This window comes from Aplidium turbinatum, chromosome 4, assembly GCF_918807975.1.
Source record: "Aplidium turbinatum chromosome 4, kaAplTurb1.1, whole genome shotgun sequence".
Lineage (NCBI taxonomy): Eukaryota > Metazoa > Chordata > Ascidiacea > Aplousobranchia > Polyclinidae > Aplidium > Aplidium turbinatum.
The window spans coordinates 17,806,083-17,832,425 of record NC_137475.1 but is presented as its reverse complement, the minus strand read 5'-3'; the positions used below and the strand labels follow the sequence as shown (position 1 = coordinate 17,832,425).

The window sequence follows — 26,343 nt, the reverse complement described above, 5'->3', positions numbered from 1 at the left end:
CCCCGAGAGTCGAACCAGCGCCGCTATTGATCTTGAAGCTTCTTCGTTCCAGAAGTGACGCGCTAACCAATTGAGTTACCGTTTACATTTACACAAACAATCTCTGTTTATGAATGAACAGTTACAATAACTGATTGGAGACATGAAGCAAATGGCATTAAACAAAAATTTACTACATTGGGTTTATTGGGTTATTTATTGTAGCAGCTGGAAAATGTTCATTACTGCCTAAATTAACGTTCCAAATGATTCATTTCGAAACGTTTTGATTTGGATAGTCAGTTGTTCGATTAAGTCCACATTTAGTGGTGGTATCAAGATCTTGGATCAATTTTCTGGCTACTGTAGCCTATATGCTTCTTACGTACTTTCTGTTTTTGGTGTTACAAAGCCATGTATTGTCATGTCCTGTTGCCTTTTTTCGATTGACTTAATATGATTTATACAAAAACTTTTTGTAAAGTAGGCTATAGTTCCATTTCATGCATCATGGGACAGCTTGTGAATGTATTTCATCAAAACCTATATAAAAATATTTTTAAATTTAATCCATTCGTACTGTCCTGGCATAGCACTTTCGTTACACCAAGGTTGGTTCGAGAAAGGGATGAAGTAAATTAAACTATAGGAGGAGATTCACTTTTGGGTAGGTCTTTTATCACCTTTCCAACTGAGAGTATTGTTAGATTTGATATTTTGTGGTGCCCTAGAAGACTTCGTTTTGACCACGTTTGGTCCATGTACTCTATGGTGAAATAAACCCTCTGGGGGTCACTTTGATGACATCTTACATCACCTTTCCACCCGAAAATATTGTTAGATTTGATATTTTTGTGATGTCCTGACATAAGACTTCGTTTTGACCAAGTTTGGTCTATGTACTTTACGGGGTGAAATACACCTTCCGAGGGGGTCACATTAAGGAAAGTCACTTTGAAGTCATCTTACACCACCTTTCCACCCGAAAATATTGTTAGATTTGATATTTTTGTGATGTCCTGACATAAGACTTCATTTTGACCAAGTTTGGTCCATGTACCTTATGGGGTGGAATAAACCTTCCGAGGGGGTCACATTAAGGGAAGTCACTTTGAAGGCATCTTACATCACCTTTCCACCCGAAAATATTGTTAGATTTGATATTTTTGTGATGTCCTGACATAAGACTTCATTTTGACCAAGTTTGGTCCATGTACCTTATGGGGTTGAATAAACCTTCCGAGGGGGTCACATTAAGGGAAGTCACTTTGAAGGCATCTTACATCACCTTTCCACCCGAAAATATTGTTAGATTTGATATTTTTGTGATGTCCTGACATAAGACTTCGTTTTGACCAACTTTGGTCCATGTACCTTATGGGGTGAAATTAACCCCCTGGGGGGTCACTTTGGGGGGAGTCTTACATCACCTTTCCACTCGAAAATATTGTTAGATTTGATATTTTTGTGATGTCCTGACATAGAACTTCGTTTTCACCAAGTTTGGTCCATGTACCTTATGGGGTGAAATTAACCCCCTTTTTGGGCTTTTTAGGGGGCTCTAGGGTCCAGATCCACCCGGTGCGGTCAATCTTCCATACTTTTTGTGAGTGACATGGTTGACCCCAGTAACTTCAAGGGCTCAAACCTTTTGTACCTTATGGGGTGAAATCTTCTGTCGTAGGCTCTCGGTCTAGTATGTCCAAGTATCAGCAGACCAATTTTCACCATGATCTGTAGTCTGTGGCGCCCACAAGCGGAATAAAACCTTAAAATGATTCAACCAACCCCACTCTCCCCTACTCATCCAAAATTGCTAGAGTATCGTTAAAAGACTTACTGTCGTCATTTTCGTCCACGAGGCTGAAATAAACTTCTTGAACCTCTTCTCTGGCTGTGTGCAACAACAACGCTTGCTTTTGTTTATCGTCTGCGATTCCTTTACTGACTGTAAAAAGAGAAAATGACCTTTTTCACTGGTTCCATTTTTGTCCTAAACCATGTGGATCACCTTGCACTTGAAACGACTTGAGACTGCCTAGTTCGCAGACCAGCGGGTTGCTTCGGGCTACAGTAACTTGTTCAGCCATCTTTCACTTAAATCCTCGTCGCCATTGTTGTATTTCTGTTTGATTAACTTAGATATACCACACTTTAATAGATTACACACAGACCACTTTATTGTACTTTCTCTCTGCTGAATCTATCTCATGGCTCTAGTCTCGTAACAGTCGCACGTATTACAAAACGATAGTGAAAATGTAACAATGGTTTCTATGACGAAACACTACAATATTCTCAAATAGATATCTAGTGTAAATAAAATTGGAAAGTGTCCCATTACTCTCACACGTATGTAACCTCAACGAACGTAATAGCAGCAGTGAGGGAATGTGGCGCAAAAGTTTTTAGATGTGATTATTTCTCGTATCAAACGCCTTATCAATCCTATCAATCATAGACAGATTGTGATCCATAATCGAATTCCATTGTGATCAACTAATATGATTTCGATCGAAAATTCCATTATTTTAAACTGCAAAGTTTGAACTGTCAAGATTGAAAACAAATCGAAACGTTTGAACAGTACGCAAATGGTCGTGAGGTTTAAAATAAAAAGGCTCATAAACAATTTCATGCAATTGACCGCCAATGCGAGAAAAGGATTAATTTGTAGAAATGGCAGTTGCTAATAAGCAATTGGACGACAGATTGGTGTAATCAAACTCTCAAAAAAGCAAACGATATCTTTCAAATATTTTGATTGACACAAACGGTTCTTTTAAAAAGTAAGATCAGAGAACAATGTCGGCAAAAAGAATAAAAACTAGATGTAGCAGTTCGTGTGGCAATACGTCTAAATGGCATCTTCGTCTGACTGCTACATATCGCAGCGGACATTATGGCCTGTTATGTGGCATACTTCTTCGTCCAAAGCCTAGAGAGTTGGTCGTGTTCCTCTCTGTGGGTCAGATACTGTGTGGCGATGCTTGCGACAAGAGGATCAGCTGCGAAAAGCGTCAAATGAGCAAAATTATAGCCCAGCGGGATACACCTGTTCCCGGTTACCGTAAACTCAGCCTTTGATAGCCTATGATGGGAATGATTCGTTCTGCAATAGACTTTCACATACAGTGCTACTTTTTCGACACACCAATAAAAGTCGGGACGTGTTCAGTTCAGTCATATCATTAGTCACCATTTAACTCCAGGCAAGCCAGGTGGCAGCTTGACAGGAAGGCTTGGGTAGCACAACTTCCCTACTCTTAATATCTTTCTCAGTGATAAACATATTCGTGCGTTAAAGGTGCACTGCAACGAAAATACATGGCTTTTGTATTCGTAGATCTTAGTAAAATAAAGCGTTTTTCAACAAAATTTTTATTTTGTCATTACCGGTACTTCAAAAAACAAGTTTGACCTAAATGATTCTGATTGGTCAAAATCTCTAATAACGTCATCAGGTAACGATGCGGTATCCAAGGTCTACTGCTTTGCGTACAAACGCACAAAACAAGTCACAATGTTCAGTTCAGTTTTTTTTTTCTGACCATTACAGCAAAAAACAATACACGTCAACATAGCAAAGGTCGAGAAAAATGTAGAAGCGAAAAAACGCGAACGTTAAAACGTGCTTGTGACCAAAGTAGGCTGAGCTAATAAGTTGAAAAAAATTTGGCACGGTCGCAATATCTTCAGAAAAATTTAAGATAGAAAGGGGAATAAAAAAGAGAATGTTACAAACAAAAAGAGAATGTTACAAACAAAAATAAAAAAGCAACAAAGTATGTTTAGGCAATAGCTTTATTAGCCCATTACAGCGGCGCAACTAGAAAAAATCAAAGGGGGTCGGCAACGCAGGGGCGGATCCAGGTATTAACGTTAGGGGGGGCGATGTCATTGACATTCAGACAAGTGATCAGCCCGCACAAACAACGACGGAGGTCTCCCCTAGAAAATTTAGGTTGAATTTGGTGCGTTTTGAGAGCATTTCGAAAACAAATTATGAGAAATTCTATAACTTAAAAAATCTTCAACAATGCTGTTGTTTAACAAAGGGAGGGATGAAGAGCTGATGTGTCCTTGCCATGTCAAGTTGAAATCTGAACAACCTAGCTGCATTTATAGTTGAGACTGAAAGTTTCACTCTTGATTGTTTCACAGCAATTTAAAAAGTGACCACGGAACGATGATAACAGGTAATTCTGTCTTCCAAATGTCACAGCATGGCCTATTATTGATACAGACATTGAGGTTGTTATAGACTTACTCTAGTCTATAACTTCGAGGTTTTATTCCTCTGAAAAGTTTTGAATTGTTTTGAACAAAAGTGGGGCCAGGTCAGAACACTGGGTCATGCTCCACCCCCGTAGAATCGCCACTATAGGCTAGCTTTCGATTGTAAATTTTTATTTTGGTCCAGCGAAACACTACAATTTGTATAAATAGAATGACAGTTAGGCTAAACATAGTTAAATGACGACCAAAAGATATAGGCCTCCTTAAAACGTGTCATGCACGGTCGCTGCACCAGACAAAAAAAAGAAACTAAGCATAACAGAAGCAACTATTTCTGTGGACTTCACAATTAAAACGAAAATAAAAAAGCTACTTTGCCGGTACGGGTAATACTAACAGGTGTCGTACCTTTGACTACAACACAAAGTCAAGTTTGCGGTTTGTACTGTTGGCAAATCGATTTATTACGGAGTCTATGTCAATTAAAATGTCCCGATGCTGGTATAGTAAGGCCAATCCATTTAGTCTTTCCTCGCCGATGTTGTTCCTCAGCCAGGTTTTCAACGACCGAAGAGATGAAAAGCTTCTTTCGGCTGATGCTATACGCTGACTGGCAAGGTTGATAGTATTTTTTAGAAGAGAGTGTACGATTGTGCACACATCTTCATCACACTGCTGTAAAGCTTCTTCCGCAGTCATCGGTAAGACTGCAGCAGTCGCCGAAACAGTTATATTTGCCCACTTCTCCTAATCTCCTTCCATAAGTGGATCTCTGAACATAGAGCTGATTCCACACTATATATATGACGTAACAAGCCGTTGTAGGCATTGCAAATGACTTTTGTCAATGCTATCGGGTCATACTTGAGCAATTTCGTGGTAGCAATGATGTTAGGTGACAAGATGCTAAAGTCTCATTGAAAAAAATTAAACTTTGCTGTTTTTAGATGCAATTTCAAAGATAGAATTCGAATGGTTTTAGTTCAACGTCTGACCGCCAAAGTTGCCAATAACCTGCTCTGTCAACCAACTTATCTAGGCTAAGGGATTTATCGCTATGCTCTACAGTGCCGGCAAAAACTTTAGAAACTTTTTAAATTTTAGTAATTTTGTTCTGTATTTAGACGCTGTGACGAAATAATAGCCTTACACTATATTATTATAGCCTACCCTAGCCTAACCTAATCTTTAAACATGGCGAAAGACTTACTCAGCATTGCTTTCGATAAGTTGTTTTCCAAATCGCATACATAGGCTATAAATGAAGAATAAAGCTACTTTCCTAGGTTTTAGGGGGGGCGATCGCCCCAATCGCCCCCCTCTGGATCCGCCCCTGCGGCAACGAGAGAGAAAACTAACAATTATTTGTAGAAGTGGATATATCACAGTTAGATTGTTAGAATATTAGCCTAGTGTAATTTGACAGCGCAATGATCCAATTCTGTGACGTGCGAAGCAACCGTTTTCGCTCTGTCCGCGCTTGCTACTCTCTCAAAAAAGTTTCCCGCGCTTTCGAAAGTAGGCAGCAAATTGTTTGCTCTCCAAGCCCACATTTTAAAAAGTAGTCCACGCAAGCTTAGGGCCTGGATACACGTCAAGATTGTAAAGAAAATTTAATTGCCGTCTTTTTGATACCAAAATTATAAAATTGGTTTAAGAATGTGTGAAGTTGGGACCATACGAAGATTACAAATCAGACTAGCCTAAAGCCAGCTGCAGTTTCGTTTTGTGGGTTAATAAGGTTGCATCCTAAGTAGGGATGCCCAAAGTAGAATTTCAAATCCTTAAGACTCGAATCCATCCAGAATCGAATCTAAAAACCGCTTTTTATCGGGTAATTGGATTCGGAAATAATACGAAAAGGAAAAAAAAAAAAAAAAAATTGAAAAAATGCTCCGCCGTCCGCAAAACGCCTGCAAGTCACGTGCGTCGTGCATGCCAATCCGTTTCTGCATGTGATTAACAGAGGTCCCTTACGCGTGTGTGCGCGCGTGTGTTGTTTTGAGAGAACAAAGGCAAGAAGAAAACGATTGAACCTGAGAATTAGAACTTGTTAAAATGATGGCTTTGCAAAGCTTCTTTTTCATGCCGTTGTAAGCGAAAAGCTGAGCCGGTTTCCCAAGCCATTTTGTTTTTATGACATCATATTGCGTGAATAAATGACGGTCTCTTAATATTTTGTATTGTGGTTTATGCGACTTGAGCGTGAAACAAGTTTGGTATGCATAGGACGTAGCTTGAACGGATACACGTTAAGTAGTACGTAAGTCTCAGTCTAGTTAGTCGTCCCTCTTCTTGAAGTTGCAAATCTTAAAGGGGGCTGTCATGCCGACTAGACAGCCCCCCTAGTTGCGCCCCTGAGCCCATATACATTTAGCTGTTATTTTCAAGATATGTGTAAATAGACATAATTATTGCTATGAAGATCGGCCATGGTGCGTTATCAAAAGTGCTGATGGTTGTGAAGGGAACACATCTTGATTCTTGATGCGTTCAGCTTATAGCAAGCAAAGAAAACCCCACAAAGAAATTCTACTATCACTGGCAAAGCCATTTCAAGCGTAACGCATCAGGCGTTGCACAACTCAAAATAGTTACAACTTGAAATAGTTACACAAAATAGTCACACGAAACAATGGCAAAAACAAATAAAATCAAACAAGCAAAAACAACATAATCATCTTGCGGAAATCCAATTTTACCCAGGGAAGTTATGTCTTGCAGATATCAAGCGTGCTTTGATATAAAGTTACATCGATAAAGCGATAACTATAAGACCCCAGTCAGCTAAACTCGTCACCTCCACACCGATCCAACGTCACCAATTTTATGCTGAGGGAGTTTTTACCTCTGAATAATGGAGACAAGCTAAACAAATGGATCTCGGCGATGAAACTCAAATACCCACCTGTAAACAAGCACTGCCGTGTGTGCACTGTGCAGCGATCATTTTCTGGCCAGCCATTACGAACGTGATTTACAGGCAAAGCTACAGGGCACCAAACCCAGAAACCTGCTCATCCCTGAAGCTGTTCCTTCTGTGTTGGAGTTTTCAAAATATGTGAAAGCCACTGTCAATGCAGTGCTTTTCAAAGCTACTGGCCTGGGTTATGCATTGGCGGGCGGTGTTCGTCTTGGCTACCACGACGTCATTCTCCTGGCAACATTTTCTTTCGATTATTGTCCGCATGATGTCACAATTTCCACACCTACACCAATGCAAATTTTCCATACAACAACTGGTGCTGTCAGAGCACGAATCAGAATGATGTCCTTCGCTGTCAAGTCGCCACTTTTTGGTTAAAAAAGAGGTGAATCGCGATATGAAAATCTGTTCTATTAATACAGGGTCATCAATAATTAACGTTACAACTTCAAACAATTGTATTTTACATCAATAATTAGCTTTACCATGTTAATAAATTGAATATTTTTCAATTTTATATTTTGTAGGCCTAAATTTTATAGGCCATGAAAATTTGAATAAAAGAATAGCTATTGTAGAGCTCTTCAAATCGGGCAAGTCAAGGAGTGATATTTGCAAGGACTTAAAAATTAACAGAATGTTGGTCTGGAGAACTTTCAAAAGACACAAAGAAACTGGAAATGTCAAAAATCAACCTGGCCAAGGTCGCCATGGAAGCGCCAGAACTTCAAAATTGATATAAGCAACCAGAGAAAAGATGCGAAGAAATCCCAAGAGATCCATGCAAAAACTGGCAAAGGAGGCGAAAATGGCCTATGGAACCATGTTCACAGTTCTCAAGAAGGATTTGAAGATGAGCCCATTGAAGCACATGAAAAAACAGTTAATAAATGCCAATACCATTGAGAAGCATCTCTCCGGAGCCAGAATTCTGCTCTCACGCATTGAAGGAGGCACGCTGCCAAACCTTGTAATCAGCTGTTGTATTTCCAGACGTTTAATATAAAATAAACAATAATAATTGTAGCGATAGCTAACCAAGTGAGAAAACCATTTACCTCTTGTTACTTACTGATTCAGTGTATAAAATCAACGCAATATATAGTAAGAAAGAAACGCAAAACAATCAACTGAGGAACGTGGTACAGAACGCTCAATTGATTACACGCGCAGTGCGGTGGTAATCAATTCCAACGTCTGTACCAGAAAACGCTGAACGGTGATTATGTAGTGACGCTGGTCACGAGTTACATATATTCAACGTAGATGACGACTATAACACCTCCCCGATAATTTTTATACACAAACATAAAATATGAACAAGACACCGAATTAAACAATAACTCTCAAAGTCCGAAACGGGCCGGAGGTCTGCGGCGACGGCTCGACCTTCGTGGGTTGTGTGGCCCGAATTCCGGTACAGTCGGTGTGTCGTCCGAATCCGTTCGAGCTGAGGTGGAGACAGCGGAGGAGTCGACTGTTGGTGCAGGAGTTTCTCTCGGCTCCTGGTCCTCCGATGATGCATAGCGAGGTTGCAGTTGATCCATATGGCGCCTCCACGTCGGCCCATGTGGCAGCAGACGTACCAGGAAGATTCGGCTACCCTGTCGCTTAATCACCTCGGCTGGAACCCAACGAGGATCCTGGCTCCGTCGTGGAGTGAATGATAGCGCGTAACAGGGATCTCCCGGTTTGAAATGCCGTTTTGTACCTTCGGAGGTGTCCGTGTTGTGAGGTTTTTGTCGGGGTACCACTTGAGACGGTGTAGGGAGAAGCGTGTCGATCTTGGTTCGAATCTGACGATTGTTGAGTAATTGGCTTGGAGAGTAGCCACTCGGAGTGGGCGTGCGTCGATATTGCTGTAGGAATTCCAAGACGGCCTGCTTCGGGGGTAGGGAAGATTTGCGAAGTGCTTGCTTGAACGTACGTACGAGGCGCTCCGCCGCTCCATTGGTTTCCGGATGGTAAGGTGCACCCGTGATGTGTACCATACCCCTCTCCTTACAGAAAGTTTGAAATTCTGTGGATTTAAAAGTAGTAGCAGTATCGGTAACTATAGTATGGGGATAGCCGAAATGAGCAAAATCTTCTTCTAGCAGGTTGATAGTAGCTGTTGAAGATAAAGAAGTAGTAGCATGAATACATGGGTATTTAGAAAAAGCATCAATGCTGAGTAACCAATGGTAACCCATGAATTCTACCGCATGATCTATGTGTAAGCGACTCCACGGTGCTTCTGGAACCGTCCATGATTGGACCTGGGTTTTAGATTGCGGTTGATATTCGCCACAGGTACTGCACTTGTGACAAAGTTCCGCTATGTCTCGGTCAATGTTTGGCCAGTAGACGGACGTTCTTGCCAACTGCTTCATTCTCTCAATGCCGAAATGTCCTTCATGAAGCAATTGAAGGACGGAAGGACGAAGTTTGGACGGGATGACCACTCTGGAACCGTAAAGTAGACATCCGTAACAAGTAGAAAGAGAGTCTGCGTACTAAAGAAACGGTTCGACCGGGTCTTGTGGAGAAGACTTGGCCGGCCATCCTTCATGAATGAAACGCATTACCGTGGAAATGGTAGGATCTTTAGAAGATTCTTTACGCAGTGAGGCAGCATTTGGGGTCTGGACCTGTAAATCCAAAGCATCGATAGCGCAGACGATATCAATGTCATCCGCACTTTCCTCTTCATCGAAGACTTTATCCCCTCCTGCTGGTAAGCGACTCAAAGCATCAGCGTTTTGATGATCCTTCGTCTTCCTGTACTCAATAGTGTATGTAAATTGCGACAAAAAGAGTGCCCAACGAGCCAAACGATTTGCTGCCAAAGAAGGTGTCGATTTAGTCGGGCCAAAAAGACTAAGCAATGGTTTATGATCTGTGACCAAAATGAATGATCTACCAAAAAGATATTGATAGAACTTCTTTAGCGCAAAAATTATCGACAAAGCCTCTTTCTGAATTTAACTATAGTTTCTCTGCGAAGCTGTTAATATCTTTGAAACATTTGCTATAGGCCGTTCTGTGCCATCTGGGTAACGGTGAAACAAAGTAGCACCGATGCCCACACTAGAAGCATCACATGCGATACCTACCGGAAGTGACGCATTGAAATGTGTAAGAACCTCATCAGTAGATAGATGATGCTTCAGCTGAGCAAAAGAGTTTTCCTCTTGTTTTCCCCATCTCCAAGGAATGTCCTTTTTCGTGAGATGGTATAGTGGTTCTGCTACAGTAGAAGCGTTCAACGGTAGAAACTTCGAATAAAATTGTAAGGAACCTAAAAACGAACGAAGAGAAGATACGTCAGTGGGGGCAGACATCTCCAGTACGGCGTTTACCTTGGGACCTTTGGAGATGCCCTGCCTGGACAAAATGTGTCCGAGATACTCTACCTGAGGTTGTGCAAACTTACACTTGTCTTTCCTACACCTCAGGCCTTTTGAGTGAAGTCGATCGAGGAGCCGTCTAAGATTCTGGAGATGCTCCTCAGCAGTAGTGCCACTGACAAGAATGTCGTCTAGGTAGACTGCGACCCCTGGAAGGTCGGCTGTAAGGTCGTCCATGATCTTCTGAAAATAACCTGGAGCAGAAGATATGCCAAAAGGTAAAACATTTTGTAAAAGTACGCCACGGTGAGTGCTTAATGCGAGTCGTTTTCGACTGTCAGGACCAAGTCGAATCTGATTGTAGGCATCAGCCAAGTCTATCTTGCTGAAACCATACCCACCACCCAACTTTTGCATTAAGTCTTCTGGTAAGGGTAACGGGTGACGATGGGTCTCCAGGGAAGGGTTCACCGTGACTGAATAATCGCCACATATGCGTAACTTGGCCTTCGCTTCTGAAGAGTTTGAAGGCTTACGGACTGGAACAACCGGTGTGCCCCAATCGCAAAACTGAACTGGTGTCCATACACCACGTGCAATTCCCGAATCATAGGCTTGCGCTAAGTCCTCCTTTAGCGCGAAAGGTACAGGCCTAGGTTTGAGAAAAACAGGTTTAGCATCAGACTTAAAATCTATGTCTAGTTCATAATCTCGTAAGCACCCGAGTTCAGGCTTAAAAACATCTTTGAACTCGTCACATAAGAGGGAGCATGCCTTCTCCAGACTCTTATCAGGCTTGTCGCATGACTGGATGCTCTGTAAAGTAGAACAGTTAGACAGAAGGAATTTATCGATAGAAATTCCTAAAGACGAGATTGCATCACGACCTAGCAAGTTTAGTCCTTTGACTGTCGTGACTACAAAAGGAATATTATCTGACCTTCCCGTGGAAGGACAAGTTACCTGGGCCGTGAAAGAACCCGTGATTGGTACTAGATGCTTGGTAGCAGACTGGAACTGCGACACTGGTGCTTGCAATTGAGGTGCGCCTACCCGAGTCCAGACGTCGTTGGAAAGGAAATTTCCATTTGTAGCAGTGTCCAGTTCTAAGTGTGTGGTTACCGAATTAATGGAGATCGGTACTTCCAACTTTGAATTTCGAGGTTTTCTGCAAGAACTAGAAAGCATGTTAATTTCCTTAATACAATTTACCTTAGAAGGTTTGAACTGTCTAGCTTTCTTTCGACAAACACTCTGTAAGTGTCCCGTAATATTGCAGAAATGGCAAGTGGCTTTCTTAAACCTACAGTCATTGGCGTTGTGGTTGGAATTACCACAGCGATAGCATTCTTTATTTTTAGAAGTAAAGAAAGTACCTGTAAGTTGCCTAGTTTTTGGAGGTTTGCTGATGGTCCTTACTTTCGCAACTGGTGCTGGTGGAGTGCCGTAAACAGTTTCTTTAGCCACCTTGGTTGCCTCTTCGGTTTCTGATGCAACCTCCACCGCACGTTTGAAAGTAAGTTCATCAGCTCTGATTTTGAATAACGCCTTAAGCACCGCCTCGTTACCTATTGAACAAATAAAACGAGTACGTAAAGCTTCGTCCAATGGATTTGAAATGGACGAGAAGTCACAGGTGGCAGCTGCCTGGCGTATGCGGATGGCTAGTTCTTGAGCTGTTTCACCGGGCTTGCGCTTCATTTCGCTCCAGAAACGGAATCGCTCCCTCACGATGAAGCGTTTTGGGTCGAATTGTTGAGCCATGTAATTTGTAATTTCCGTCATGGTGAGATCGTTGACTTCCTTTGGGTTTGTTTCCTGCGCAGCCAAATTTGTTAACATTTTGTAGATTGTAGGTGATTGATTGGTGAGAAAAACCTGCGGCATTTTGTCTTGTGCGACTGAATGTGCTGCTACAAAGGTGTTAAACCTCTTCCAATAGTCTGCCCACAGTTCAGTGGTGGCATCGAACGCTACGAACTTAGGTAAAGATACCTGTTGTTGTATTGTTGTTGGCTGTGATCTCGCAGTTTGGGCTCGTATTTCTCGTAGTTGTTCTTGGTGGCGCCTTTCTTGTTCTTCTTGACGTTCCTGGTGACGTTCTTCTTGTCTGGCAATTTGCTCCTTCGTCTGACGTTCTTGGTTGGCAATTTGTTGTTGCAGGACTTCGATCAGTTTCTCCATGTTTCTAAAATCCTGTAGAAATTCTGTAAAGATCCTGCCGGCGACGCCAGTTAAATGTCTGTTGTATTTCCAGACGTTTAATATAAAATAAACAATAATAATTGTAGCGATAGCCAACCAAGTGAGAAAACCATTTACCTCTTGTTACTTACTGATTCAGTGTATAAAATCAACGCAATATATAGTAAGAAAGAAACGCAAAACAATCAACTGAGGAACGTGGTACAGAACGCTCAATTGATTACACGCGCAGTGCGGTGGTAATCAATTCCAACGTCTGTACCAGAAAACGCTGAACGGTGATTATGTAGTGACGCTGGTCACGAGTTACATATATTCAACGTAGATGACGACTATAACATCAGCAATGAGAAGAAATTTGATGTCCAGCATCATTTTAACAGTCAGAATGATCGTGTTTGGTCAAGCGATGGTGACGTGGAACCCCGGGTAGTCACTCGGAGGTAAGAGGCGCATCATGATGGTGTGGGCTGCCGTTAACGAATCAGGAAGGGGTCCATTGATTTTTGTGGACCAAGGAGTGAAATTGAACCAAGAAAACTACCGAAATGATATTCTTGAGGGTTAATTGTTGCCTTGGGCAAAGAAACACTTCAAAAAACGTAACTGGTCATTCCAACAAGATTCTTCCCCTTCACATGTAGCTAAGAGAACGCAAAACTAGCTTTCAGCCAATGTGCCGTTCTTCATTGCCAAGGAAGAATGGTCTCTTTCATCGCCAGATCCGAACCCCCTAGACTTTGGCATCTGTACTTACCTAGAGGGCAAGATTTCGACTAAACACCACCAAAGTTTGAAAGTGCTGAAAACTAGTCTGAAAAAGAGTGGACCAAAATACCTCAAAGAGTTATTCATGACTCTTGCAGGTCCTTTTCGAAGCGTCTCCGACTTGTCATCGACGCAAATGGTGGACATATTGAATAAAACTTGTTTTTCCTTAATATTTATTTATTTGGCAATAATATTAGGCTAGGCCTATATGTTTATTACTCAAAAATTGTCTACCATTTGTTAAATACAGTTGTTTGAAGTTGTAACGTTAATTTGATGACCCTGTAATACAATACAGTATATAAAACACGCAAAGAATTGAGGAAAGTTATATTCAATGACTTTATTGTTATTGCATGTTATTAACTAAGAATTCAAACTGAGGAATGATCTCCCTTTCAATTGCTTCCCTCATCAATGTGTGTGATTGAGTTTCTTTTTCTAGATTTTATTTCACACTAATTCAAAAACACTTGCAAAAACACATAAAGACGTTGTTGACATTTGAACAAGCACAAAAATTGCCTTTTCAGGTTTGCTTTGCTTCTGTATTCTGGCACATTAAACAAGTGCACCAAACAGTCAGCTTATGGTAGGCCATCTCTTTACATAATGCTATCATGCCAAGATTTGCTTGGAGACCAATAAAATCTTCGAGTTCCATAGAAAGTCTATCACAAATGAAAGGTTGTAAATGCAAGAATAGACATTAATTGCGGCATGCTGTTCAGCAGTTGACCACAAAATGTTCATGTTCTTTCATAATATTGCTAATGTGTTGAATTTGGGCTGAAGTGTTATCTTACAGTAATGTTAGCATACATTCAAAGCTTGTAACGAGAAAGAAATAATTGAATTTATCGCTTGACACATGATACTTTATAATCCCAAGACCTAGTTTTAATTTTCTTAGTAGGTTTAGTAAAATATTTTTTAAACTTGGAGTTTCTTTTTAGATCAAATAAGTTCACAAATATCATTGCAAGATGACTACAAATTGATTTAGACTAGTTTTGTTAAACCTCGAATTTTGACTAGTTTTACATAAATGGATAACATCTCTGCAACTTCTACTTTAAAATAGCATTTTTGTTTAACTTTGAAAAACATCATTAATATTTTTCCTCAACCTCTTTCTTGGCAGTTAAGGTAACCTAGTCGAAAATCTCGTTCTTCTGAAAACCTAGTAAATGGTTCATGGTTGCTAACAAATTTTTTTTATTGGTGTGATGAGTTTGTGGTGCACCCCAGTCAGTGATGTACGCGCAATCGCGCATACAAAAAATATTGACGCTGTCAGCGTAAACGCAAACGTTCAAAATAACATACGCCGTATGCGTCAACGCAACTTGTAAAAAAAGTTGGCGGCGTCAACGTCAGCGCATACACTAGCGTAAACTAATTTTGTTTGCTAGGTGCCAAACATTCACACAGTATAAACCACTCGAAACAAACAAGTTTTATTTTGAATTTCCACGAAGAAACACAAGCATCTGAAAGTGTTCATCTCACATTTTGCTGTGTTTTGGTTCCAATATGGCTTTGCCCATTGAAAACATTCTTTCAACTGCAGGTCTGGAAGGCAAGCCTTAAAGCAGCCGGTGGCCATGGATGCTAAGTAGTGCTTGAATGACCGCCGGTGCTATCTTCTTAGTCGGCCAAGTTTGGCGGCCGGTTTCTTCTAGCCAATTATTTAATTTTGCAATCGAATGAGCGTGGATTAACTGTCGAAAATATGTAGTATCAAAGAGTGACGCAGAATTAGGGCAGCGCGTTATAATCACCACTGTTGTATTGTGAGGGAACATTTGCTATTATGGAATATATCCAGCTGCGACCACCAGCTGTAGCCTACCCGCGCATTTGGCCAACGCGCATTCATAAATTGTGCGCGAGTAATGGCGTTAATTACTGTGACGCGAAACCGCAAGTCCCAGGTTTGCGATTTTTTGCATGATTATAAAGCAGTACGACGAACATAACTGAACAAAAACAAGACGAATTTTCCCCTTGTTAAATGATCTGGAATAAAATTTTTAAAAAAACTTTCGCTCATTTGCCTGTTTGATTAAGTCTTGTTTGTACTGTATTTCCCTACGTTTATTTTAACAAAGTGTTAATCCGAAGTGCTAAATTACATCGGCTGGCAATATTGTCGTTTTTATGTCGATGCAATGTTGTCGGACATTGAATCGTTGTTAAAAAGAAGAACTAGGTTAGTTGACATCCGAAGGGAAAACACGTGTCTTCATAGTTGAGAAATGTTCCAACTGTGAGTTAGTGACTTCACACCCTCACTGGTGACATCATAACGGAATAAATGGTCAGATTTCATGAAAGGCGGTATTCGGTAATGCAATTGAAACAATTTACTGAGCAGCTGAAACAATTTAGTGTCGTTAGATGGTCCCGCAATACCGGATTAACATCCCGATTAAAGCAGTTATTGCGTGGTACAACGATTCTATTGCAGGACGTCGCCGAGACTTCAACAACGCTAAGTGATCATTTTAGCATTGTTGCAAGTTTAATTCTATTTACTTGTGCTATCGTTATTTGTATTTTGGCCTCCAAGCACGCAGATTTGGCCGCCGAGAAGGAGCTCCTGGTAGGCCACGATGGCTGCCGGAAAAAAAACGAGTTTTAAGGTCTGGAAGGTAGTGGGCTGGCGTGTTGTAGAGAAAAAAATACATTAAAAAGTATGCTTGACGCTATGCGCTAAAAAACCGCGAAAACTTTACGGCGTAGCCTCAAGCGCAAACTATCCAAAAAAAATGTGGCCGCAAGCGTTAACGCAAACAAAAAGTGAACAGCAAAAAGTTTGCTAACGCCGCATGCTTGCGGCGGAGAATTTGCGGCGCATACGTACATCTCTGACCCCAGTTGAAGAGCACTGGTCTAGTACAGGGTTTCCAAAAGTGGAAGTCGTGACCTCACAAGGGGTCACGTAACGAACTTCAGGGGTGGCAGAGAGTCTACTAATTTCACACAAAGTACTGCGGATTAATACTTCTCTGCAAGTTATTAACTTTATTGAGTTGCGTAGTGCGTACTCTTTACCCATATTTTCGCAAATTGATATGGTAAAACGGAATCGAAATTTAAAACCTTTTGTTGCAACGTAAGGTAAAATGGCTCACAAACGTCAAAGCTAAAAAGGCTGTAAGTGTTGAAAACTGAAGTCGTGATTTTTCTAACAAAAAAAAAATTCAAACTTGGTCCACCACTTTCGCAATGACATCTGGTTCTTGAAATTATGTTATTTATCAGATTTGCTAAAAAAAAACTGAACAAACTTAATTTGTTCCTCCATAGAGAAACCATCAATGGTTTTACATTGAAATCTAAAATTGAAGCGTTCATTAAAAAATTGAACATCAGGAAGCAAGAGGTTGAAAACGATTCATTTGCAATATTCTCATTTACTGAAAAGTTTTTGGTTAACAACGCTGTGAAATCAAACGGTATTGAGCCTCTGGTTCTTACCTAACTATTTGTCAAATCTGTTGAAACAGTTCCAGAATATCAGTGATGCTCATGGTACAACAAGCTGGTTAGATCATATCTTCATGCTCTGCTCACAATGCTACACTATTGCTGTGCTTCATGATTCTTTTACCTCTGATCATAGACCTTTGCTCATTGAGCTGTCTGAAACTTGTCTTTCTAAACTGGATTTCAAACAAAATGCTAGTGATACTTTATTACATTGGGATAGTGTCTCTGATGTGGAGAAGGTTAGGTACTATGATGCTACTAAGAACTTATTATGTCAAATACCTCTACCTTCACAGTGTATTTCTTGTAATGACCCTTTCTGCCAGGACCAAAATCATTTGAATGATATAAACAAATTTTACAATGTTATTGTATGTATCATCGCTGTATACAGCATCTTCTGCACTTGCAAGGAAAAAGAAACAGCTCCATCAACATGTTGATGGTTGGAATGACAATGTTCGTACAACACATAGAAAGGCCAGAGCAGCTTATCTGGAATGGATTCAATGTAATAAACCAACAAGTTGACTTGCGTTTTCAAAAATGAAAGATACTCGTCGTGATTTTAAATATGCACCACGCGATTGTAAAAACAAAAAAAAAAACAGCACAAAGCCGACTCTCTTGCAAACAGTTTACTTGCTGGATGTACATCATCTCAATTTTGGAAAAAGGTTAGAAGTGTGAAAAAGCATCCACCACTCTCATTAACCGTAGGTGGAGCGACTGGTGAGACTGATATTGCTGACATGTGGGAGAACCGTTATAACCTGCTCTTAAATGCAGTGAAACATCAGTCCCATGCGGAAGGTGTAGTGATCAACAGTACTAATAACAAATGTAATTATCTTAACCTTGACCAGTATTGTTGCAATGTTGATATGCTAGAAACACTGTGTAAAAAAAATTTGTATTAACAAATCAGCTGGGGATGACAAGCTTTCAGCTGAACACATCTTGTTCTCACATCCTGTAGTTTACCTCTATCTTAGCTTATTCTTTAACATGTGGTTGTATCACGGATATGTACCTAACAATTGTATGCGTACAGTGATTGTACCTGCTGTAAAAAACAACAATGGCGACATAAGTAATACTGGTAACTATTAGACCGATCGCAATTGCCACCATTATATCTAAAAATTTTGAGTACTATATTTTGCAACAAATTGAGCCTTTCTTAATTACAGCGGATAATCAATTTAGCTTTAAAGCAAAGCACAGTACTGGTACGTGTGTATTTTTGTTGAAACAAACCATTTCCCATTATGTTAAACATGGTACTCCTGTTTTTACTGTGTTTTTGGATTCATTAATAGCATTTGACCGAGTGAATCATTCGGTTCTATTTTTAAAACTTATTGAACAATTTGTGCCGATGATATTTGTACGATTGTTATGTTATTGGTATGCAAATCAATCTATGGCAGTGAAGTGGAGTTGTCACTACTCCCAGTATTTTCATGTTTCAAATGGGGTGAGACAAGGGGGTATTAAGCTCTCACTTTTTTACATTGTACATGAACGATTTATCCTCCGAATTAAACGGTCTTTCTGTTGGCTGCTGCATTGGCAATTCCTGTCTTAATCATTTAATGTATGCTGATGACTTATGTTGTTTTGCACCAAATGTCAAGGGTCTCCAGAAACTTATCAATGTATGTCAAAAATATGCCATTTCTCACGACATTATATTTAATTGCAACCAAACTGTTGGTGTTTTATTTTAATCCAAGATGTTGAAACTTGACTTTAATCCGATCATATATTTAAATGAAAAACGTATCTGCTTTGAGACCTCCGTGAAATATTTAGGAGTAATAATAAACAACTTGCTAGCCGATGATGAAGACATGAAACGACAATCGTTGTGCTGGAAACATGTTAAAAGCAAGGTTTTCCAAACGTTCGATTACTGTTAAAAATGTGTTGTTTCGTTCCTATTGTATGCCTTTATATGCCTGTCAAGTGTCAACTATGGTGCAACTATCTTTCATCCAGTAGTAATCGCTTACGTGTTGGATACAATAACTGTTACAAAATGTTGTTTAATCTGCAGAGACGATCTCTCTCTCGTTTGACTTGTAGTAGCTTAGATTGGCAATGACTCCTCGTGCAGCCATGATACGGTAGTTGGGTCCAGTTGTCGAATACCAATGATTCCACTTGGGGGCCGTAAGATGGAACATTCGTGGAGTATGTGTTGCATTGTTTGTTCTACCGCTCCGCAGACACATATCGGCGTATTATGCAACCCCCCACCTAAACAGATTAGCTCCAGTGCAACCAACGTCACATATGATCCTGTTCAATGTGACCCATGTCTTTCTTGAGAGGTCTGCTCCAAGAGGGATGGAGAGTGCTGGTATAACTGAAAACTGGGGAGAGATATGTGGCAGCTCGTTCCATTCCTGGGCCCGTGTCTCCATGCAGCTGAAGTTCTCATCCACAAGCTGTGTAGCATATCGATGGAATGGGCGCCTTGATGATAGGCGTTGAGGTCTGACTAGTCCATTTCTTTGGGAGTGACTGTGGAGAAGGTATTGAGGATCGAGTCTTGCATGCAAAGCCAGTTTGTGAGAGGCTTCTTCCCTACGGACATGAGCAGGAGCAATGCCAGCCAAAGTTGGCAGATAAGCAGTAGGTGTGGGGCGGAGACAGCCAGTGATGATGCGCAAGGTGTCGTTAATGCATACATCCATCTTTTTTGTGTGTCTGCTGCGGTTCCACACAGCTGAAGCATATTCGGCTGAGCTGTAGACCAAGGCTAGTGCACTTGTAGCCTACGCAGATTGATGCTCGGGCTCCCCATCCTGTTCCTGCAAGGCTTCTCAGGAGAGACGATGCAGCATCACCTCTGCATTCGTTGATAATACCACAACCTTTCAAGCTCTCATTCGTAAAAAATTATATCAGTTTGTAACACGATGTAACTTGTCTTCCAATCAATGGATTTATGAACTAATGCAAACAAACTGTTATTATCAATCTTTGTATTTAGTACATTACGACTCAGCTCTTCGGAGTTGAGTATCTGCTTTGTTTCTACTTTTTATGTGTGATTGCGTAATATGAACCATCTTGAGTCTGATGCAAATAAATAAATAATTATATAATAGATTTTACTAATCTATCTTCTGACTTGAAGTTTAAATTCTGTGGAAATTTATAAACTTTATGCAAAAAATATTCACACTTTTTGGCTGAACGCTTGAGCGAAATATCTACCATTACCTGATTCAGCAGTAGGCCTAACCGCACTCCTGTCATTTGTTTTAATGTATTTGTCTTGAAAATTTCCAGCAGAAAAAACTGAGGCAAATGCTGAGCAATTACAAGCATCAGTTAAAGTCTCCCTAAACCAAGGAAACATTGATCTAGAATAGTGGGAACAACTTGCCAGTGATAGGTCAATCTGGAGGAAGAGAACGAGGGAAGGCACGGTATTTTTCAAAGAAAACAGGATATAAAAAGCTCAAGAAAAACAAAACAGTATAAAAAAGCTAAAAATACCACGTTTTCCACTCTCCATATCCTACAATGTGACTTTTGCCTCCTTCAAAGCCACATCCGACATCATCATCAAAAGCCAAATCCGATTTGAATACAAAACCAAATGCTTGGACACGAGGCGGAGAGGACGACGCCAATTTGTGTGAGTCAGCATTTTCAACGATGATGAACAAAAGTTGATTTTTTTGTCATGTCCAGGCTTACACCCAGTGGTTAAAGATTTAGATTAAGTGGATGGGAAGGCAAGGAAGCCAATCTTCGTGTCCACCTTCAAGCATGTCTTTAAGTGTCCTGCCAAAGACACAGCCGCATGCTCTTGAGCGGTGTCGAACCGGCGCACTTTTGATTGCCGTACCAGGGCTCTAACCACTCGGCTATGCAGCCGAAGAAGTTGATGAAATAATAAAACAAAAACAAGCAATATTGAAACCGTCTTGGGACCAGCATTAACCAACATTGAGACACGGCTAGACTTTACTTTGTAGCAGAAAGTGGTCGCATCTATCGGGTCTGCTACTATTCGGCTAGTCCGATTCGGCGAGTTTCCTATTCGGCGACAGCCTTTTTTGGTAAGTTTCCTATTCGGCAATTTTTTGAAAATCGAACGACGCCTTCTGCAAATCCAACGATTGAATATATTAGTCAATATTCAGACATTGAATCAATATAAATACAAACTGTTAGGCTAATTGGGTTCTTTAAATCCTACGTCACCGACTCACCGTGTGTATGCAAACTTAGAATATATTAGTTATTTTAATGATAATTTATTAAAATGATGTAAAAACGGCAATTTCTGCTAGGCGGGATAACTAGGCCACGGTACCCAATAATTTCCTTTCAATCCAAGCTGTAGGCCACACATTTGGTTAGCCTTTTCATTCTGTTACTAAGCTTTGGCACAAAAAATAAACCATGGTTTTTCAAATTAAAATATTTGTTAATATGAGCAAACATTTTAATTTAGGCAGTGGCTATTTGACCGGCACCGGTCTTTGAATCTGAAACACTATTTGACCGGTCATGACGTCACTATACAGTCACTTTTTTTCTTTTTCTCTTTCAAAGCAAAAGATGAGAAGCGCGTATATAAGTTCTAAAATCGACAATTTTATTCAACTCGATCCCTGGCGCGTGCGATACTTCGCCGGCTCCTTCTTCTTCTTTTGTTTGAGACTAGATCAAATTTCAGGGCAGGTGGTGGAGAGCCAGGTGAGTGTAGCTTTGTCCAGCGTTGCTATACCATGCGTTCTATTTGGTGCCTTGTAGATGGGACATTCGAGAACGACATGGTCAGCAGTTTGTTCCTTCGCGCCGCATTCGCAGGCCGATGAGGGAGCCAGACCCCACTTGTGCATGTTGGAGTGGAAGCGACCGACTCCGGTTCGGATTCTGTTGAGCTTGACCCAAGTTGGCCGAGGCAGGTCCATACCAGGGGGGCGCGCCACCGGGTGGGGTATAAAACCATGTAGTTTGGTGTCGGTGGCACACCACGCTGCATTCCAAGTGTCTTCTATGAAGTGTGCTGCGCTGATGGCATGATCGCTGAATGGTTGTAGTAATTCAACAGCAGCTGGCACAAAGGGGTGTCTTGACTTTAGTTGCCGGGGAGATTCCTGAGGTGGGATGTTGAGTTTTGCATGGAGCAAGTGGTTAGGATCCCCCGCCCGGCGAGCCAGGTGTATAATGGCTCCCTTTTGGCGAAGCTCAGCAGGTTGGATGCCTGCAAGGATTGGTAAATACTCTGTTGGAGTTGGGCGCAGGCATCCAGTCACAGTTCGCAATGCGTCGTTGATTGGGCTGTCGATGAGGCGAGTGTGGGCACTGCGGCACCAGTGGTTCCTATTCTAGAGGGAATGAGTTCGATACTACCGGGAAGCAATCTTTTCTTTTTTTTTTAACTAAATTTTGACCCAAAGTGCATTTTTGCAGTCAATTTTTAATTTGAGTTGCATTACATTTACATACCATTACCATTTTTTTAAAAGAAGCATTGTATATAACTAGAGCAAAAATGTAATGCTTTGTTCGGCAAACACGGTCAGTCGGTCACATCAATCAATCAATCATTTTATTTTTCGTCATTAACGCGTCCGGGACAAAAAAGATACTAACTACAAAAATCGATATAGACCTACCAGCACGTTAACGAACGGGAAAGGTGGCAAAACCTTGAAAGGTTTAAAACGTACCTGAATTAAAAAATTATGTAGTAGGCTATATATCAGTTAGAGATGTACCGATACCAATATTTTGGCCGATACCAATATCACTTTTTTAGGCCGATACCGATAGCCTACTGATACCGATATTTTGGCCAATACTTTGGTGTTATATACAAAAAGAAGCAATTTTGGTATTTGCAAGGAAATATATCAAATGCTAAGTTTTACCTTATTTGCATAAAACTATTAAAATAAGCTTTGAATTGGCATAATTTATTATAGATTCAAGAATCCAATCTTAACCGCATTGTTGTGTCATAATAGTAGGTTTTAGTAATGAAAGGCCACCGTAATTGAGGATTGGGGTATAAGGGAAGAAACATTACCGGTACATCATAATTGGGGTTTCTGAAAATATAGTGTTTGCGCAAATAGTGTTTGCGCAAACTCTCCAAATAGGCTATCATAATTGATAACAAGATGTAAAATGTAAACCAAGTGATTTGTGTAGTCGTACAAAAACTATTCGACAAGTAATGTGCAACGTAAGGGCGCTTGTCGTTTGGTTGAAAAGCTTTTGCCAGGCCAAAACTACCCAGGTAGCAAAAATGCACAATTCTGCATCGCTCCCACCCCGCCAAACGCTCAGAAAAGCCGTGCAACTCGGCTGCCCCCAGCAAGCCGGCTCCACCAGTCGGCAATTCAACTTCCACCCTTAGCCGCAACAAACTCACTAAGCCCAAACAATACCACGGCAGAATAAGTAGGCCCAAAAAGAAAGCAATGGGACCATGAATCCTCACCAAACCAATCAAAATGGTCTCGTTGCGCCCAAGATGACACCCTCATTGCGAAGAAAGGAGCGTCCCCCTCATCCCCCAGCACAAGGCTGAGCACTCACCAGCACAGCGAGCTGCCGCGATCCGCCAACCACAACGGTGCAGCTTCCACACTAGCCATTTCAATTCTTGTCGATGTCAATTCTTGCTACAAAACGGCTGTCGAGAAACATATAGTTGATTGGATGGTCTAAATGGCTACCGGTAGCGTGGAAGCTACACCGTTATGGCCAGCGAATCGCAACAGCCCGCCGCACCAGTGAGCGCCCAGCCCCGTGCCGACAGCAGGGAAGGACACTTCCCCCCCCCCACAATGAGGCCGCCATCCCAGGCGCAACACGACCACTTATTGATTAGTTCAGTGAGGATTCGTAGTCCCACCGCCCCCATCCAATCCACCACGACATTGTTCAAGCCTGGTGAGTCCACCACAACGAAAGGCGGAAACCAAATCACAAACTGACAGAACCAGCCCACCAAAAACAACCAAGCCACACGGGTCCCTCAAACGTCCAGCAACGCAAAAACGATGCAAAACTACACATTCCCGCCACCTGGGTAGTATTGGTCTGGTTTTATCCTCTGCTGAGTAAAAAAAAACACAAATGATAAATATTGGAGAAATTGAGTCTCCTTCACAACTTAAGAATCGAACAATGCAAAACTGCTGTTAAAACAAAACGTTTTGTTTGAGTGAAAAAATCACTGTAAGCAAACAATGCCAAAAGGTGCGCCCATAAAGTCATGGGAGTGTGAGGTATTCAAAATTTGAACTGGTTGTTATTTTTCTACTTCAATGTGACGTTAGTTACTACTTTAAAAAATCTATATCTTTGCTTCTGCAGAAAATCCGCAGCAAACGCTTTTTTTTTACATGTTTAGTATCGGCCACAGTATCGGCCAAATTTTGCCGATACCGATCTAAAAAAATAGCCGATATCACCGATACCGATATATCGGTACATCTCTAATATCAGTAGTTAGCACGCCACAAACAGAAAATTACCCAGAGAAATTCTCAAATTCCAGCAAATTAAAAAAACTTTAACTTTATTACTCACATTTGAAAAGACATAAAAAATTGGGCTGTAGGCAACTCAAATTAAAAATTAACTACAAAAATGCACTTCGGGTCAAAATTTAGTTAAAAAAAAGAAGAAAAGAACGCTTCCGGGTAGTATCAAACTCATTCCCTCTAGAATAGGAGCCGGCGAAGTATCGCATGCGCCACAGATCGAGTTGAATAAAATTGTCGATTTTAGAACTTACATACGCGCTTCTCATCTTTTGCTTTGAGAAAAAGAAAAAAAGTGCCTGTGTAATGACGTCATGACCGGTCAAATAGTGTTTCAGATTCAAAGACAGGCGCCGGTCAAATAGCCACTGCCTTTAATTTAATAGTTCAAACATTCAACAGTTCAATTTCCGCTAAATTTCATTTTAATTTATTTTTCTTTGTCGGAATGCAAAAGAAGCGATATTGTGGAATAAAATACAAAATTCTCTAAATAAACAGGCATCGTTGGATTTTCAAAAAATTGCCGAATAGGGAACTCGCCGAAAAAGGCTGTCGCCGAATAGGGCATTTGCCGAAAGGGGCCATTCCGCAGATCTATCACACTCACATCCATATGAATAACATTAAAAAGGGGTTGCAAACAAAAAAGTCTGGGAAGCCCTGATCTAGTCTACAGACTACAGTCACCGAAAGAATGCAAGAAATTCATTTATAATTAAAATGCGTGGTAAACAGTCTCATTCTGTATTTACATTAAGTAACTAGGCTATGCGACGATTGCGACGTTTTCAAGGCAAACGTGTAAAGTTCTTATTTTGGTTGCCACCCGATGATGTCACAAAATACATAGCGCCATCCGGTGGTCGATCTTGGTTTCGTTATATTTACCAAACAGAAAGATATATCAAACAAATTTTTCGAAAAAGATACTTAAGAATCACAAAAAATTTTTTTTTTCACTTCATGTCCCCTGCTTCAGCCATTAGCAAAACTTGCAGAATAACAATAGCCTAGTTGTGTATTGTGTCATATTACGTCCTTCACAATTGATCAAGCAACTTTCAAGAAATAGCGAAACATTACCTGGATTGCAGTCTGATAAAAGTGAACAGACGGAAAGCAGAACCTTTGAAACAGTCAAGGCTGGACTCCAGTTGTCCTTCAATATATCCAGGCATATGACACCCTGGCTGTTAATATTGCAATGGTAGATGCGGGTACGAAAGATCACCTGAATAAATTGACTCAAGACTAGGGTGTACCAAAAAAAATAAAGTTCTTTGGATTTTGTAGCCTATTTGCTAAAACTTGCATTTAGGGTCACAATTAACTTTACAACAAAAATTTTTCAATTTCAAAGATGTCTGACGCCGGTATTCTGCGTTTCCGTGATGACACGGCCAAAAATTCATATTTTGGTCATATATTCAGATCCGTAAGTGCTAGAGACTTCATTCTTGGTGGTATGGATGCAGAATGTCCACTTTCCTATCACCATTCAATACATTTATATAGCCTGAAGCCTTTACTTTGTGAGATTTTTGCTAAAAACTAATTTTTGCCTTGTTGTCATAGGGATTCATCCATAAAAAATCTTAAAAAACATGAAATTCAACAAAAAATTCATGGAAATATGAATATTTATGCTGATATGTAACTTTACACCTGTTTCTGGTATACAGCTGACATCATCATCATCATAATCCATCGTCGGTTTGTTCCCCACTAGTGGGGGTGGCCGATTGTTTCCGCACAGCAATTGTCTTAATCCCTTTTCTCCATTTCACCCTGTCCCTTGCATCTTCCTCCTGGGCCATTCCGTATCAATTCACACAGTCAAGAAAATCAACCTCTCCGA

General features: G+C 40.7%; 1 protein-coding gene across 4 annotated transcripts in view; it reads right to left on the bottom strand.

Annotated features, from left to right (window-relative positions):
• Window positions 1-2,143: 2,143 nt before the first annotated feature.
• The window catches only part of LOC145768229 (ubiquitin-conjugating enzyme E2 E1-like), a 59,799-nt gene continuing 35,599 nt past the window's right edge, over window positions 2,144-26,343 (bottom strand). For 2 of the 4 annotated variants that reach the window (XM_082579712.1, XM_082579713.1), the window contains exons 5-6: window positions 25,569-25,716; window positions 2,144-2,987 (exon numbers count right to left, since the gene is read on the bottom strand). In XM_082579712.1, the coding sequence (XP_082435838.1) occupies window positions 2,890-2,987; window positions 25,569-25,716 (246 nt within the window). In that variant the 3' untranslated portion in view covers window positions 2,144-2,889. Of the gene's footprint in view, window positions 2,988-13,980; window positions 14,121-15,072; window positions 15,174-25,568; window positions 25,717-26,343 lie in introns of those variants that run through there. The other 2 variants (XM_082579714.1, XM_082579715.1) reach the window with 2 other exon arrangements.